The sequence below is a fragment of the Lepidochelys kempii genome, chromosome 11 (genome assembly GCF_965140265.1).
Source record: "Lepidochelys kempii isolate rLepKem1 chromosome 11, rLepKem1.hap2, whole genome shotgun sequence".
In the NCBI taxonomy this organism is placed as follows: Eukaryota; Metazoa; Chordata; order Testudines; family Cheloniidae; genus Lepidochelys; species Lepidochelys kempii.
Genome location: NC_133266.1, coordinates 59,081,789 through 59,100,241, shown reverse-complemented (window position 1 = coordinate 59,100,241; position 18,453 = coordinate 59,081,789). Strand labels below are relative to the sequence as shown.

General features: G+C 37.4%; 1 protein-coding gene across 19 annotated transcripts in view; it reads left to right on the top strand.

Annotated features, from left to right (window-relative positions):
• HYCC2 (hyccin PI4KA lipid kinase complex subunit 2) overlaps window positions 1-18,453 on the top strand; it is a 98,123-nt gene that overhangs the window by 22,237 nt on the left and 57,433 nt on the right. For 17 of the 19 annotated variants that reach the window (XM_073306364.1, XM_073306362.1, XM_073306355.1 and 14 more), the window contains 2 exons: window positions 8,757-8,862; window positions 18,166-18,244. In XM_073306364.1, the coding sequence (XP_073162465.1) occupies window positions 18,194-18,244 (51 nt within the window). In that variant the 5' untranslated portion in view covers window positions 8,757-8,862; window positions 18,166-18,193. Of the gene's footprint in view, window positions 1-8,756; window positions 8,863-13,842; window positions 14,179-18,165; window positions 18,245-18,453 lie in introns of all 19 variants that reach the window. The other 2 variants (XM_073306366.1, XM_073306367.1) reach the window with 2 other exon arrangements.

Here is an 18,453-nt window from a genome sequence, read left to right as displayed (position 1 = left end):
TCTCTCCTTAATTGTCAGCCAGTGTTGCTCTCTGACGGTCAATTGACTTCCCCCTAAGAATGAGCCCTGCAAGTGCTCTTCGCGCTTGTGATTCAGAATTAGTCGTTAGTGTGTTAACAGATAGTTCTGCTCTGTTGGGTAGTGATTTAAGTGTTGGCTGGTCAATACCATTGTAGGTCTATGATAGAGAAAGTTGGTAGGACATGGAGCCATATGTTGCATGTCTCTGCTGTTCTCAGATTTTTTGTGCAATATATTTTCATTCTGATGAAGTTTAAATGATAGTCATGTTCTGTAGTTAGAGGAGTTGACTGGACCCTTGTTGTCTGTATTGCTGTTTCATTGTGGAAGACAGAAGTTGATAGGTTCTTAGAGGGTTTATTAATGGAGTGTTTGATCTGTACCTGTTGTGTGAATGATCTTAATAAGCTGTATCTAAGGTTTTGGAAGAATATAATGAACATTGTCTGCTGTTAGAAATGACTTCTTGAAAGTGGGGACTTATTTCTAGCAAGTAAATAGAGGAGGATTTTATATAGAATAGGATTTTGTGTTTTTAAAACAAGGAAATTGCATGTGTGGAATGGAAACAATTTTCTGCACTTTTTCAGTCATTATCTTCATTGTCACTGATTGATATGCACATTTTCTAGGGGTAGTCATTATTGATGACTACATTTCACCAGTTTGTTCCAAAACTTATTGATGTGGTAGATGCAGTTGCTGTTATAGAATCATGGAAATGTATGGCTGGAAGGGCTCAAGAGGTGAGAGAGTCCAGCCCCTGTGCTGGGGCAGGGCTGACTGAACCTACACCATTCCGGACTGTGTGTGTCCACCCTGTTTTAAAGACCTCCAGTGATGGGGATTCCATAGCTTCCCATGCAAGCCTATTCCAGAGCTTAACTACCCTTATAGTGGAAAAGCTTTTCCCAACATCTAACCTAAATCTCCCTTGCTGCAGATGAAGCCCATTACTACTTGTCCTGCCTTCAGTGGACATGTAGAACAACTGATCACAGTCCTCTTTATAACAGGCCTTAATCTATTTGAAGACTGTTATCAAGTTCCCCCTTTTCTCAAGACTAAACAGGCTCAGTTGTTTTTATGTTTCTTCATAGGTCAAGTTTTCTAAACCTTTTCTCATTTTTGTTACTCTCCTCTGGACGGTTTCCAGTCTGTCAGTGTCTTTCCTAAAGTGTGGCATCCAGACTTGGACACGCTAAGCCAGCTGAGGCCTTTCCAGTGCTGAGTAGAGCAAGGCAATAGCCTCCCATGTCTTATGACACTCCTGTTAGTACACCCCAGAATGACATTAGCCTTTTTCACAGCTTTATCACATTGTTGACTCTTGTTCAATTTGTGATCCACTGTAACTCCCAAATCCTTTTCAGCAGTGCAACTGCCTAGTCATTTATTCCCCACTTTGTAGTTGTGCATAAGATTTTTCTTTCCTAAGTAAAGTACTTTACACTTTATTAAATTACATCTTGTTGATTTCAGACCAATTCTCTTACCTATTATACTTAAATAATTAGGATGACTGGAAGTCTCCGGAGTTAGTAATTAGATAAAGAACATTTCATCACTGAGTTTAGAAGTGGCTAGGTTAGGAATAACTAAGTAGTGCGATCTAATGACGATAATTTTTGGAGACGTTGGAAATTAATTTGGGGTTTGTGGGTAAGTGTCGACATTGCACAATCACTATCACAGTTGTCGCTGGCTGATGCCATGTTGCCCTCTCAGCAGAGAGGCCAAAAATTAAATGGACATATAAAAATGGAACTACTACCTTGCCATCTTTTCAGCAGGTTGTCGGTGAAGGTTGTGACGTTGTGGAGAAACGTGACAGCCACTGGCTGTGCTCTACCTGCTCTAAAGGTAAATCAAGGAATTTAGTCTCCAAGCCTCAATTATGGGACTTCCTGTGGTTCTTTTTGGCTCCTTCCCTCTTCAGAGGGGTTGGCCACTTGTTCCCTATGGGTTATCCCTTTAATATGGAGGTCACATAGGCTGACATCTTTAATTAAAAGTTATTCACTTAAAAATTTCATTAATTATCCCCTTGAATTTACTGTGGAAAGTGAAAGTCTAAGAAAGAGCTATTAGCTGGCCTCCCAGTGGAAATTAAGTTGCAGTGGTAGCAGCTGCCATCTTGTGAAGGCCGGACTGAGTAAACTATTAACCCTTTTTCACAAAAATCTCTATTTTCATGGTCATCTTTGTAGAGTGTTTTTCAGTCTTCCCTGAAATCCTGGTTAGATTGCTGTTTGTTTAGGGGGTGGAGGAGAGGATTCTGTTTTACTAAAGTCCTAGTGGCAGTGGTACTATATCGAGTTAGGAGCAGAATACGGTAAAGCTGTAGAGTTAGCGTAAATGCACCAAGCATGGTAATTATTTTTAAATTACTTTATTATAGATTCACAATACTCTGTCTATGTATTAACAATAAATTAATTTTGGTTTTGAGAGAAATGTTCTAAAGCGTTGCATGGACTCTTCACAGTAGTTAAGTGAATAGCTTATGTGAGGTAACAGTTCTTTGAGGTGTGAGCAGCTACTGGGTTCCTAACTCAAGCCTTTCTGTTTTACATTTTTAGCCTTAGAGTATTTTATTTAAAGTATTTTTAAGAACTGGGTGTAGATTATTTTGGCATGATGAATATTTTGGTAATTTGGTTAATAAAAGTCCACACAGCAAAACGTTTCTGAAAGTATATTGAGAGTTGTTTTTAACCTTTTATTGCTTATTTTAAAAATGTGTGAGCCTCAGTGGAAAGAAAAATACCAGTCTTGGTCTTGCAGTGTTTTTTAATGTTTGTTGAAAATCTCCACTACTTGTTTGCAAAGAGATATCTCTCCTGGATTTATGATGATGTAGTGAAAGGACCCCGTTACAAGCAGGAAGTGGATTAAGAAAGCTGGAAAATGTTTTGCAGCATCCAGCATATGAACTGCAAGATAGAGAATTTCTTGCCTATATCATGCTTCAGTGGGGGTAATTCTTGGCCAGGGTGGATGTGTGCTTTTTCAAAATTGATGCAGTGGGGCTCGGTAAATGACTTGGGGAGAAGGTACAGATAGGCCAAAAAGAGGCCTCTTTTTTTTGTACATTAGAGGTGTGCATGTGTGTTCCTAAGTGCTATGGGGAGGGAAAAGTTGGGGATGCCTTTATTTGATTGGATCAGAGAAGGAGCTACTGAGCTGGTATTGATATGGTTTGAAAGGGCAGGCTTCTTGGGTGTAAGGTGATGGAATGGAGTCATCAGAGACTTCTTTATATTAAATAACTGTGGAGAGAAGGGCTAGATTGTGGGACCTCTCCCAGTCCCCTCTCCCTTAGAATCTTTAGGCGATCCTATGTTCAGCCTGCCAGCTTCTCACCCCCAGTCTTTAACCCTTTCATCTTTTCTTTAGGTGCTTAGGTTATACTCCTAGAGTGGGGACAGAGTAGTAGGATCCCCTGCCCTGCACTTCAGGTGTTCTAACTTGGATCCCACAACATGTTTTGTAGACTGTTTGGCTTTCTGTCTATACTATATTCCTTTCCTATGTTAGTAGGGCATTAAAGGTCCCACTTTGTAGCTCGGAAGTAGCGGGTAACATAGAAGAGAGAGATTTACAGAGGTAGATTCAAATATGTGGGGAGATTTTAAATAAAAGACCAAAATTGTTTTTTTGTTATCCATTGTTGTTTGAAAATTGTGTATGGTTAGGATGTAAAAAATTCAAAATAAATTTAAAAAGATGTGCTCAGTTATTGCTACCCAGGGCTGTAGCAGAGGTTACATTAGACTGCCATCTTAATGAACCCTTTCTGTACAGGTATGTTCGGTGAAGAGGACTTTTTTTTAAAAAAAAAAAAAAAAAAAAAAGCTTTGGCCATGTACTGTATATTCAGTTTATCCTAAACTGGAAAATGTATCAATCCCCCTCTTGCCCAGACGGCTGGGGCTGACAGGTAATAACGACTTCTCCTCACTATATAAATCCTTTAAAAAATAGTTGTGTACCACTTTTTGGTATCTCAAAGTGTGAGTGGCATGCTGTTGGAATTAAGAATAGTAACGTTTTCTGAAATTAATACAATTTTTTCTACAGTTATTCTGTAATTTAGAAATATCCAGTATTAGATGAAATAGTATGTATTTTACAATGTATAGTGAGTGCATGGATTTCGTTTTTCCTTATAATGTAACAAAACCTATATATATATATATATATATATATATATATGTTTTTTTTAGCAAAGTTCAAGTTTGGATGCAACTGTCTAAAAAGATTTTTTTTATCTGGGAGCCTTAGTTAATTTTTTACTCCAGTTATCTTATGTTCTGGTCTAGGATATGAAATGGAGAAATAGTATTCTACCCTTTTACATTTAGGTATCTGTTTTTAATTCTGACAGATCTAAAGCACTTTGAAAATTCTGTGTATATGTGTATGTTAGCTAATAAAATAAAACCTGGAACACTTCACCCACTGCTGAACATAGCCATCTGTGGGGGTGGGATACATCAGCTATCTAACAGTCCGCAACATTGTTACATAAAAATGACTAAATGAGGACCAGAGAGAGAGAGAGAGAATGTGTGTATAAAGTAATATAAATTGTGACCATGCTTAATTAATACCACTTTGTAATCTGTAGAAACTAATACATGAACCTTTTAATGATGATAACTGATAGTCTTGGCATTTTAAAAAATGTTCACAAAATGCAAGACATGATTGCATTGGAAAAATAGTTTGTATTTACCTTTTTATTCTGTAGGTGGGATGCCAGGTGAGCATACAAACAGGCTATTTTGTCAGTCTTCATCCTACATAGTGCTTGTATTTGGACACATGTACCCATTGTTGGCCTGATAACATACACCCTCTTAAGTATATCCTGGAAGTGTCAAAACAAGCAGTTGTACTGATGTAATCAAACAAGTATGTCAGCATGTGGAAGTTTTGTTCAGTAGACAGGGAGGTAGATCATATAGTAGAAAAGACTGAATAAAAAACAGCTCTTCTATAAAAATGTTCTATAAACCTTTTTATTTTCTTTCTCCCTCTCTTTCTTTCTTTAACCTACCTTTAGATCCAATATATGAAACTTAAATGTGGATTTTTATCCACAAACTAACATCTTTGGGGTAAGATTAAGTGAAGACCTGAGACAGTAGTTTAAATAAGAATATAGAAATCAGTTATCCTTTTGATTGTTTTTCATGAATAGTTTATTTTCTGACTTCTGATGTTTTAATGTTATGGAAATTATTGCTCATTTTTAGTAGTAAAACTTGTTGGTTCCCACACTACTCCCCTTCCGAAAAAAAATAAAACCAGGACGCACTGCAAACTCTTGCCTCCAGAAATGAATGAGCATGAGGAACCTTTAGACTTCTATTTAAAAGTTTTGTGTTTTTGGTGTATGTTTTACAAAAACAAACAACCCAATTATGTTTTAGTTTTTGCTTTTAGCTTTCATCAGTTTTAACTTAAAACTGAAAAACACAATCTGTTACATGCCAAAAGTGTATGTGTTGTACATTGGGTACTTTTTCTGATAACATTTTAAAAAACGTGCAGAGGAAGATTGTATTTGTTTGATGCTCCTTATAATTTAACCATTTTGCAGGGAACAGCTCGTGTAACATTTAAATCTGGCTTAAGTTTTTTAAAGTTTAATAAATTGACCAGTTTTTGGAAAAACTGTTAGTGTTGCAGTACTCAATAGAGTATTTCATAAGCTGCCAAGAGGAAGTACTTAATAAACAATGGACTCAATCTTTATGCTGTGGGTGATGTTGTTTCTGCTGGGTGTGTGGGGACCAAAGATTATGTGTACACAATTCGGGCAGTTGCAGTATGCTCTTTGTTACAAAATTATAGCTACAGTGTTCTATTGACTATTCTCTTGCTGTGTAACTTAACTCCTGACTGCTGGTTGGGCAGAAAATTTCTGAAATAAGTTAACGATTGTGCCATTGGAACGCTCTGCGTTTCTGTCCTTCTGCATTAGGAACATTAGGACTTTTCTAAAATGAGACTGAAGCTTCTGAATGGCTATCTTTCAACTATTGGGATATTTTCTTAGTGCAGCAGGTTTGTTCATATGTGAGGAGGGTAAACTCTGACTTGGAGAGAGCCACTGGTTCTTCACGCTCATTAATTTGTGTCACTACATCTGTAGTACTGTCCTCCCATTTCCATACACTGCACCTCCACTATACATTTAACAGGAGTAACAATGGGTCTGATGTATGTTTCTGCTGGTAGCTTTCTAAGTCTCCGTGTTTCAACAGAAGTCAGCTTTCTTTGTGTTCTTACTGCAGATTTGTTCTGAATTTCAGAGCTAGAGGGCAAAGAGCTTTTGTTGTTTAAAATATATAGCAACATTCAGTGCTTAGCCCAGTGTTATAAAATGTACATTTTGTCTTCCTACTGGAACCCTGCCATTGCTTCATATAGACCAGTGGTTGTTGGAGACTGTTTTATAAAGCATATTTCTACATCCTTTACGCTAGGTTTCTCCAAAGAAATAACCACATTTGCACTTACTGCAGAACTGGCCTTACCTTTTTGGGCTCACCTGGTGTGTGGTGTTTGTATACTGTGACCACTTGTTCAAAATCTTAGCAAAATCCTTCAATCTACAGTAATTGTTTGAAGACAGGATGGAAAGAGGAGTCATTGTGTAGGAGCGGATAGAAGCAAATACTGTATCAATCTTGTTTCAGATACAGTGATTTGTTGCTTTTCTGTATGTGGAGGAATCCTTGTGCTGTTTTTTTTTCACCTGTGTGTCTTCTGTGAGGTTATTTAATGAAATTATAGCGATTTAATTACTTTAAAAGTAGTCCTACTAAGACAATAATTCCAGAAAACCTGCAGATATTTTTCTTAAATTTGACTGGGTGCTGTGTAGTACAGATAAATGATGAGAAATATTAACTTATTTCGTTGTGATCCTGCAATTAGCACCATGCAGGGAGACCCATATGCCTATGCAAAGTCCCACTGATTTTTAGTGGGGCTCTGCATGGACATAAGTCCTCTCACGTAGGTCATATTTCAAGTTCAGAACCAAAGAATGTTTTAACATATTCTAAAACCGGGTTAGTCAATTATTTTTTTGTCAGTGTCCAAATTTTGTGGTTCAAGTATAGTCAAGGAGCAGACTCCGGAGAAAATAATAAAATAAATAAATAAAAAGATGTTGGGGTCCGTTCAAAAGCATCTGGTGGTCCGTATTTGGCCTGCAGTCTGCCTAATGACAACCATTCTAAAACATGGAAGTTTACAGGGTTCTTGGCTACAATGAATGAAAGGGAGAACATCCACTTGAAATACTAACATTTCTCTCTGAAAAAATTGTTTTAGAGCTCAATTAACAAGTGAGATTACTAAAGCTGAAAGAGTGGAAAAATATTTTTCTCTGTTTTTCTATCTGTTTTGTGCATTTGACAGCAGTCTACATGTAGTTGGTTTCACTGTTCCACTTGGATAGTCATTTTTTACGTGCTTGAAGAGACCATATGAATATCAACATGGGAGAAGAGCCTTCCCTTTTTTAAAAGGAATTTTAAAAATAATCGGATATTACTTAAAGGTTCCTGTAAGGAATTGCATGAAAATGTTTGAGTTCAGAAAATTCATACTGTCCCTTTAAGTTCACCCTATTTCTACTTGTTGCAAAGGCTAACAGTTGAAATTTAGCCTAATGTGAGCTGCTGTTCTGCTTAATATGCGCTTTACCAATATTGAGCGAAAGGGACCTTTTACTAACTGTTTGTATTGAACAAGGTAGTAACTTAAACAGTATAGAATGGAACAGACCAATATTCCATACAATTTGGAAACACACAATAGGATTTCAGTTATTCTCACTAGTCCACCTAGGGTTGGCTCAATTGTGCGCATACGTCGGCGTGAGTGAAAGAGCCCCATAATATTGAATGTACAACTGAAAGTGCTCAGTGAATCCAAGGTACTCTTAAACTATACTGAAGTCATTAAAATATACTGACAAGAAGGTGCAGTCTTCGGACTTCAGTGATCCTGAAGTGATCTGAGGTGTACAACATCTTTATTTGCAATGTAAGTCCCTAGCTAATGGCTCCTACATTAAATTGGCAAGTGTACTGACTTTTCTCCACAGTGGAGTTTTCCCTGCCGTGATTTTGAAACTTTTAACCTTGTAGTAAATATAGATCAGAACAAAATGCTTGTGATGGAAGAAGGAACACTTTTAAGATATGCTGCGCTTATGGTTTGGATCTTCTGATTTTTATGTTCTGAAGATTCACGGTATTGATTGTGCTTAATCTTGCAAAAATACTAATTTCCTTTTAATAAGTGTGTCTGATGGGTATTTTTTATATGTACTGTTCATTATTATCAAATTTCATTTTTAGTGTTCTTTCTATCTTTGTGTTTTATACTGCTGCCAGTCACTACAGCATCTGAACACCTTCCATATAAATTCTGTTACAAAGTCTCTAGTAAATTTCACATAATCTCTGGTTCTCTTCCGTTTTCAGGGTAAAACACTGTTTAAGTTGTTTTATTTGTTACAGATTTTTTTTTGTTGTTGGTGGGGTGGATATGTTTTAGTAGATTGGGTAATGCTTTTTAGCTGGTAATTTCTGCAGTTTGTCTATAATGCAGAAAAATGAATTAAGTATAGTGTGTAGTTTACCGAAGTCTGTCTTGTGTCTTTGTTTTGATTATCTCAGATTTTTTATTTTCATCTTTCACAGAACTGAGGAATATTTTAAAGCTTGACAAATGCATTCCAGACTGGAAGACTGCTGCATTCCTCCTCCTCCTCCTCCTTCTTTAGAGAACTGACTTCTTAAAACAGAGGTAAAGTTGGACATGGCACATGTTATAACAATCATGATAAACAGAAAAATGACTTTTTAGTAACTTCTCCTCTTGGGTTTCCTGTAGTGTCTTTAAATAACCGTATTGAGGTGTCATGCAAATTATGACCGCTAATCACTGGCTTCCAAAATCTACTTGCGAATGACATTCTTTGATATTTTTGTTTTCAAAGCTTGCTTTATTTAGTTATCTTCTATTATTGATAGTATTTAATGCAGAAACGCTACTAGAACAGGTACTTCTTAAATTCAAGTAAATCTACTGTTGTTACTATTACTACCACTGTTTAAGTACCCAAAAAGTACTGCATGCTTAAGAAACACTTAAGACAGATCCTTGCCATGAAGAGTGTATATTCACAGGGCGTGATCATATAACTACTTAGTGGCCAGTGCAGTGCTTTCTGCCATGAGTAGTCCAATTCAAACAAGCAAAGTCCCAAAGAAATATGCCTTGATGTTCTCAAAAAATCAATTTTGGGATTTTTTTTCTACTTTAATGTCTTCCATTTATCAAACTCTCAGTTGTCCTGTTAAATCAAAAATTTTCCAACAAAAATCAAAATAGAAGGGGGATTATAGATTCATAGATTTTTTTTTTCTTTTTTTTTGGTAAGACCAGAGAGGATTGTAATTATCTAGTTTGCCCTCCTGTATAATTCCAGCCATAGAATTGTACAGTAATTATTGTATCAAGCCTATTGAACTAGAGCACGTTTTTTAGAAAATATTTAAATATTTGTTTAAAACAAATACAAAAATTTAGATTTCATTTAATATTTTTAACCCTGTACCTACTTCCAGTTTTTTCTTTCCTAATTCTCAATTTTTTTTTGGTTTATAATACTGTCCTATTACTGTCTGAGACCTGGATCTTGCAAATACTTGTGCATGTGATCAACATTATGCATGTGAGTAGTCCCACTGAGTGAAGTTAAGCACATGCATAAGGGTTTGCAGGGTTAAAACCAAACATTAATATTTTATTCCTTTTCTCTCTCTTTTAATTTCCCTTTTCCTGAAATTTTTTATTTATGGTTTTGTTCCTTGCAGAAGGGCTAAGTGTTTCAGAACAAAGAGTTTGTCGTTCAAAGGAGGTAGATGACATCTGTGAGATTTTCCAAATTGGTGAATGCTATAGGTTTTGGGAAAAGTCAGATTAAATCCCCGGCCCTTCACAACTTCTAGATATTTTGCATTGTTTCATCTTTTCTCTCTTTAGAAACACTTGTGAGTGACCAAAATACCCTTTAAAGTACAGATCCCTCATAAAGTACTTTCTGTTTCTCATTTCCTTAAAGTAAGACTTTTTTTTCAGTTCCAGGTTTTAAGGTCCTGTCAAAGGCATAATAGTGATGCAGCCACTCTGTGTCTCTAGTTTTATTTAGACATCTGTCAGCACTTCTGAAGCATCCATTGCTCCATGAACAAATGTTTACCCCTTTTTCTACAGCAAGATTTAAGAAATAACCCTACTCCGTCGCACAAGTAAAGTCTCCTGCAGCAATATAGAGGTTGGGGGGAAATGACACAACTTCAAGGATCCCTGGTGGAATACTGATTCATCTTTATCTAGGCTATATACAATTTCCACAAGGAAAGGCACTTAATGTGTAACAGACTTTATTTTCATCTGTGTTGCTTGGTTCCCTTTACCATTTTAACCTTCTTAGAATACACTTTTTCTCTCCAAATGCCTCATGTAGCCCCCAAAATCTTCCATACTACTCTGCCTTATTGTTCTGATCCCATCCCAGCACACTCTTAATTGCCTTCCTTCTGGCTGCAGAGTCTGGGATGGGACAGTGTTCAGAGCACACAAGCATAAGTGCCAGAAATAGAGGGCTGTCTCTTCGCCCCCCCTTCCCCCCGGGCTTTTTTTATTTAATTGAACACGTTCCTGTCTGGGAGGAAGTGTGCTGTGACCTGGCCAGCATCGGGTCCTGTTCTTTGTCACACCACACGCAATGTGACAACCAGGCCCCACTCTGCATTGTGTTGTGTGCCGGTCCCTCATCTGCTGGCTGCCAAAACCACAGCAGTGGCTCCTCTTGGTGCTGGGGGAGCAGCCAGATCCCAGAAGTGGGACAGACCCATCATCCTGAGGGTGAGAGGCTCACTAGCCCAGAGGGTAAAGTAAAGAGCAGGGGAGGAAGGTGCTCTGGAAGGGTCAGGCTGGTGGGATGGGGGAGGCAAGGACTCCAGGAGGACTGGGCTGGAGAAGGCAGGGGGCTCCCTCGAGGGCTCTGAGAGGGTCAGGCTGGTGGCAGTGGTGGCGGGTGGGGGGGAGGGAAGTTAGAGGTGCTCCCTCAAGGGCTTTGGGAAGGTTGGTCTGGTGCAGATGGGAAGTGCTTGAGAGGGGAAGGGGAGGGTCAGCTGTTTGTTTTATGGTATTACTGACCCAGTTTCCCCATGGAAACAGTATCAGTAAGGGTTTCTTTCACATGGCAGCTCAGAATCTGGAACGTTATTCTTCACCATTCCGAGGGAGACCAGGAACTTACTTTTTAACTCCGGATGGTAGTGTGAATGGATGTAGTTGCCAGGCCATTTCTGTGCCTTTCCCTCTATCCACCCACCTAATAGCAAAATAGGAGGGGGAGGAGAGTGAGCTTTTGTTTTATATCCTAGAGCTGGGGTCGGCAACCTTCAGCACGCGGCCCATCAGGGTAATCTGCTGGCAGGCAGCGAGCGAGACATTTTGTTTATGTTGACTGTCCACAGGCACGGCCCCCCGCAGCTCCTCCGCGCCGCTTTCTGCAGTTCCCATTGGCTGGGAATGGCGAACTGCAGCCACAGGGAGCTGTGGGGGGCCAGGCCTGTGGATGGTCAACATAAACAGAATCTCTCGCGGCCTGCCAGTGGATTACCCTGATGGGCCACGTGCCGAAGGTTGCCGATCCCTGTCCTAGAGCAACATGCAAACCATAGCCAGAGTTTCTTCCTGTCTTTCTTTCTTTCTAGTTCCTTTCTCTGTGACCCTCAGACTTCTTTTATATCCCTGAAGTGGAGTTAAAACTCCATTTGATCTGGCTTCTGTGGTGAGTCAGTACAGTGGCTCTACAACTTCACATAGGGGCCGAAGTCTGAGCTCTGAACAAATGCATGTAATTCTGAACACTGCCTGGGATGTTACTGAATATGCAGGGCTGACTTGTAAGTGTCCTTATTTGGAGGGGAAGGCCATCCCTCTAGTTTTTCTGTAGAAGTGGAAGCCAAATGTAAACCCATGTGTCAGGTCACAATGCTGCTGCCTCAAATTTGATCTGCACCCCACACTTCTGCAGTCTTTCCTGCGCCACTGCTCACAAGTGTCACTGCTGCATTGTCTGGCATGCTGGCTACAGAACTGTACAACATGTTCCTTTACACCCTGGCCAGGGCAAGAATATCCTGATTTGGGAAAGAAAAAGTATTGTATTAGGGAAACTATTTGAATGATGCCAAGTTCCTTTCACTGCTCATTAAGAGAGAGGTGAGTTTCCTGTGGATATGAGAGGTCTGTGTTAAATCAGTCCTAATACCTAAAGGCTCCAATCTCCTTACACTTATTTTTAAGCCTTCTTAAACTTCAGGATATGAGATCTCACACAATCTCTTTACTGTGAACCATAAACAAAAGAGTTGAAAACGAAAAGGAGGATATTTAATACATGTGACAAGGCACAAACCTTATTAAAGTCTTTGTGTGTGTTCGTAATGCCTCTGGTCAATGGTAAACATGTTAAAACAGTCTGTACTCAGCTCTATAATGATTAACCTATGTGTTGAGGAACAGTATTAAAATCTTAAAATATAATCTCACTAGCTCCAACCAGGAGTAATTTTCAGCATAAATGCAATGTCAGACAATTGTATTAATAAATGAATGTAACCATAATCAATTTGTTCCATATTCTTTGTACACAGAAAAAAGTTCCCTTCTTCCATTATTACAACACTAAGATTATACTTGACCTAATGTACATTTTACCAAGCTTTTTTCCAGTTTGTGTTAATATTAATGCAATGCTTGTCCCTTCCCTTATTCACCTAACAATGATCTAAAACTTCCTCCACTTTTCGTGTCTAGCCTGTTATTACTAGCCATGAGTATTAAAGTTTGTCTTCCAATACTGGAGGTCAGCTATGCTTTTTGTGATAAAGAAATTGAGGAAATCCTTCATTTAGCACAGAGGAATGGTTAAAAGGATAATTTATCAATTGTGGTATTTTGGAGGGGAACTGTATATGCTGAGGAAAGAATTCTTTCTTTGTAATGATTAATTTCTACTTCTTGCTCTTTTGTTAGATCTAAAAGCTGTCTCTCCTATATAGCTTATTTTCTCACTTGGTATTCCTAAAGGCTATACTGTATTTTTTATATTTTTCCCTGGGTTCCCAAAGATTTGTGAAGAGTCTTTTGTGGGGGAGGTTGGAGTGGAAGGAGTTTTATCACATGTAGTAACATTTTATTTTGAGGCCTTTATCCTGCTGTCTTCAAACAAATTTGCACTTTGTTTTCTGTGCTTCACTACTGATAACAGAAATCATCTGATGGGATGACTAGTGTAATAACAATCTTGTATGGGTCATTTGTAGCAGTTGAACCTAGGACATGTGGCTCTAAAAGCATGTGATTCCACAGCTTCTAAAAAGCATTGGGGCCAATGGGGGAAGCCACTGAGCAAGGAGCTCAGTAAGACCAGAAAGGAAAACTGTTTAGCTGGCAGGCAGCGTGTAAAGAAGTGACTGACTGAGCAGGTAAATATAGAGGGTGAGCTGAAAGGAGATGGAAAAAGAAGAAAGCAAGAGCAGATCTCTCCCTTTGGGTTCCATTCTCTTGCTCAGTGGCTTCCCCTTCTGATCTCAGTGCTTTATTCATGCATCTCATCTCTCTTCTTTCCTTTCCCAAATACAAACAGGGTGACCATTAGCTCCTGCAGCAGCCCCCAACACTTTTTTTTCCTTTTCCACAAAGGTTTCCTGCACCTCTCCTACCACTGGTGGCTCACTGACTGTGCCAGCGTCTGAATTGTTCTCTTGGACAGCAAATGGCAAATTTGCTCCAGCTGTTGCTGCTCTTTTTCAGCACTTTCAGCCCCATACTCTCTCTGCCTGACAAGCAGGATCTAGCTGCTACACCATGGAGGTGCAGCCAGGAAGTTGGGCCACCTAGGGGAAAAAGTGAAAATTAATAAAAGCTTTAAAAAAAAAAAAAAAAGTTATTGCTCACGAACCTCTTGAATTTTTATAAACACATCAAAAGGGAGCAAGCCACACTTCAAAACCCCCTTGGTATTTTTTTTTAATAAGTGTAAGTATTTTAAACATGGTGACCTGAATAAATTCAGCATTCTTCCTGTCTACATTTTCTCAATAATTTTAGTTAGAAAAGAGATTCTTCATAATTTCCTGCCCTAAACTCTTTCATTTTGTTGCTGTGAACTGATAACCATCTCTTTTTATCTCCCACGTAGCTGGTTTTCTGTGTAGGTGTAGTAATTTATCTGCCTAGGTTATCAGAGCATTTCCATGCCTTCCTATATAAATCTTGGCTGCCTCGCAGGAATGTTGAGTCTGAATTAGTTAAGAGTAAAATACGTTGAGATTGTCAGATAAAAGGCATGGTAGCCAGGCTAAATATTATCAATAATAATATTTCAAAAGCATCTGGTCAGCTACATTTGTAGTAGCTGTCTTGAACAGACCTGCTGCCTTAAGAGTATTTTTTTAACAGAGAGCTGTATAATAAAAATTAATTTAATTGCTCATCAGGTTGTTTTTCAGAATGAAATTTTTATGGTAGCATGTTAATTTGGCTTAATGCATCTGTTGGAAGCTCTGTTTAGGGACTGTTCCAATTTGCAAAAATCCCTGCTAGCATCGTTGTGCATATTTTGTGAGTATTTTAGTAACAAAATTGATCAAAGTCTCTACATCATCCCACTGTGCTCCATTAAAATATCAATATCATAAAAAAAAAAGCTCCTAAAAAGTGCCTATTGACAGCACTGGAAACTGATATAATTTTTGTTTTTATTTATTTTCATACATCTGGTACAGCTTAGCCAGGAGTGAGTTCAATCTTTCAGTCAATGTAACTCAACGTTAGTGTAAATTAACTGTTCTAAACATGAGGGTAGTTGTGTCTCCATGTCAATGCAATCCTTGACCTATCTACTGTGTCTGTCAACAAGGGTCCAACTTATGGTGGTGGTTTCTGTGATATAGACATTCCCTAGAGACTGGTTTCAAAACACCCATTCATTTAACTTATACTACTAAACTATTTTCAGACAGTAATTACTTTGGATCACTACTAACCTATATTGAATTCAAACTGGAGATTTTGAGACTCCTGCTGCCCTGATCCTGACACAATGTACTGTAATTGGTTCTTTCTAAAAGTAAAATAAACAACAAAATCCTATACTTAAATTTCCCATATTCACTAGATTGAATACATTATTCCTTAAAGGGCCAATTTCTCTCAATATTTGATGTTTTTCCAAAAATTCCAGTTCCTGGAGTCATTTCCTTACAGGAGAATCTCAATTTTGATATATAAATTACTAGCCCTTATGGTTGCAGAGCAAAGCTTGAAAACCTGAATTCTAAATGCTGAAAAATCAGAAGGCAAATAAATAGAACCCCAAATGTATTATTTTATGGTTAAATCCCATGATTTGTTTTGAGGCAACCTCATTTGGTGGTTGAGAGTTTATAGGGGAGGAGGAGGCAGGAAGAAAAGGATTTATATTAAATCCTCGACTCCTTCACTTACAAATTTTAAAACAGTGTTAGCTGTTGTTAAATATTGGAGAGTCATGTAGTATTTTGGTTCTTTAAAGCGAAGTGTCAGAGGGAGTTCAAATCAGCTGACAAATCTTACTCTCAGAACTGTATGAATGTTACCATGATATTTGGTGCTGACGGCATAGCCATTTTGACTTGTATTTGATAAGAAATAGAAACATCAACTTGCTAAATGGAGTAGGGCAAAACAGTGGAATAGGGAAAGAGAGGTTGGATTCCATAAGTGGCAGCAGATTCCTCTATAATTTTTTGTACTGGTGTTGATTTAAATTCTTTAAGTCGTAACAGAAACATTAATTGTCTGAGCCTGTGTCCGATATCCCTGGTGAAAACATATTTTGCAATACCTGTAAATAAATATTTAAAGAGGGTATTTAAAATTTAAATGAAGGGAGAGAAAAAAAGTCAAGTCTCAACATGAATATTTGGAAGAACAGTTTATCGTTTATTGTTAGGGCCTTTTCCAAATTACATGGCAAAATATATTTTAAATCTAATTTAATTAGATTAATTTCAGTTGTTTACTCCCATTTATTAATAAGCTCAAGTGGAACATTTTTCCTTTAACCTCCTGTTCTGTGCAAATCTAAACTGGACTAACAAGAACTCTAAGGAGTTATACGTACTAGCTATTTTGGAAAATGTTATGACTGTCTCTACCTTTTTGTCTGACTTCCTGTATCTAACTGCTTTTATACCTTTACAAGTGAAAAAGAAATAAGTTAGCGAATGAGGTTTGCAAAAGTTTTGTTAGCCATGAATTTTTGTTGTTCATCCTTGCTTTAATTATAATTTCCCTTTGAAGCTATGATGGCATGAGCAATATGTTTCCGATAGGTTATGATTTATTGAGAAATCTATTCATCAGCGATCTTTGGGATTTTTCCAGCAAGAATTTCCATAATATATTAAAAAAAGCACTTCTAAACTATATTGCAGTTCATCTGAACTTGAATACATTATTACTGTATATTTTTACGATACAGATTCTCTTATGAAGACTGCAAGCTATTGCTATATAGCCTTACAGAAATATAGTTGTGCACTGGGCTTTATACTGGCCAGATTTCCTATTTTCCTGTATTTCTAAGAGAGAGATCTCTTCTTGTAGTGAAGGTGTTAAAGTAATGGATAGTTCCACAATATTTTGTTCTGTGACATTCTATTTTCATATCTATTAGTATATACTATATACATTTTCCTATTGTCTGTTTTATTTTTGTTTAGCAGCGACACTTGTCTTCCTGTGAAAAGGCAAATTAGTAATGGTGGTTTTGGACCCGAATGCAAGACTGGGTCAGAATATTGCAGCTGATACATCACAACAATTTCTAAATGTAACAGTAGCTTAGTGAATATGCTTAGCATAGCTCTGGTTAAATGTCTGTGTGCTGAAACTATAATAAAAAGAAAGTAATGATAGAAATTGGAGAGGGAAAGAATGTATTAGGTCATCGTGTCCAGCCCTCTGCCAATGAAGGATTGATCTTGGTGCCTATGAAATGATGTCTTTATTTAATGCACCCTCTATTGTGTTAAACATTGTATTTGGGTAGTTTAAAGTTCATGTAATGTACTGGCTCAGTTCTGGGCCCTTTATTTAAAAAAAAGAAAAAAAAAGAATCCATTTAATATGAATATTTAGATGCTTAAATACATCAGAAATCCACACTACATAACTAAACCTTACATTAATTTAAGAAAACAGCTGCAACTTAAATATTGTACTTAAATAGAGATAGCTAATAAGACTAGGGTGTTTATTTCAAAATAGTATACAAGTAGCGGACATGATAAAACTCTGTGGTTTTGGCTTGAGAACTCTTTTTGTCTGAACTCTAGATGCTAGAATAAAACTGTTATATGGTCGGAAAGTAATAATAGTAATTGTGTGGCTTTAAAAAAAACTAATATGTATGCTTTGTATGTTTAGCTTTCTGAAAAATACAGCTTACTGCTAAAATAGATCTTCAGTGTTTCAGCTTGAAAGAGAAACTTCACAATTCTTCCAGAACAGCTTTAAGAAATAAAATATACTGCCATCATGACTTCCAAGATGATATATTATTTTTTATGAAATTGTGTTTACTTTGTGCCATATCCAGAGTTGTCATTACAACCTGTCACATGGTTTTATTCCATGATGCTCTTCAGTTGTTCCAGTTGTCTTTTCTTTGTACTATATTTGGTAAGAGCACAGGGATGGATGCTGTGTTTGTCTTAGATAATGTGCAATTTGGCCTGAGGCACTGACCCGCTGAAGTACTGTAGCTTTATGTCTAGGAGGATCAAGAGAACAGTTTTTAAAAAAATCATTATAAAACGGGACTAATTTTCAGAACTACAACATCTGGTAATGTTTGATGTTAAATAAAACAGTCAGATATTGGAATGGTCTTCCCCTTTAGAACAGGGTTTTACAGAACTATGTTTTGTTGTCAGAAGTGCGTTCTACCTTTTGAGCTTCTCTTTCTTGTTCCGAAAGGTAAGAAAGGAGAATAAACTGTAAGAAAATGCTGGGATCAGAACGTGGTGTGGTGGAAGAATGGCTATCAGAATTCAAGGTCAGCTGAGTAGGTGTATGACCATTATAATGTTGTTTAATGGCATATAATGTTAAGAATGCTAATGATTAAACATTTTAAAGTGTAAAAGCTTATTTTGATTTTTAATCTTTTGTATTTGTTCTACTGCACAATGTGTAGTATATAGATGTCTATATAAAGGTATTAATATAAAAAGCACAATTTGGAATACAAATATTTATTATAAT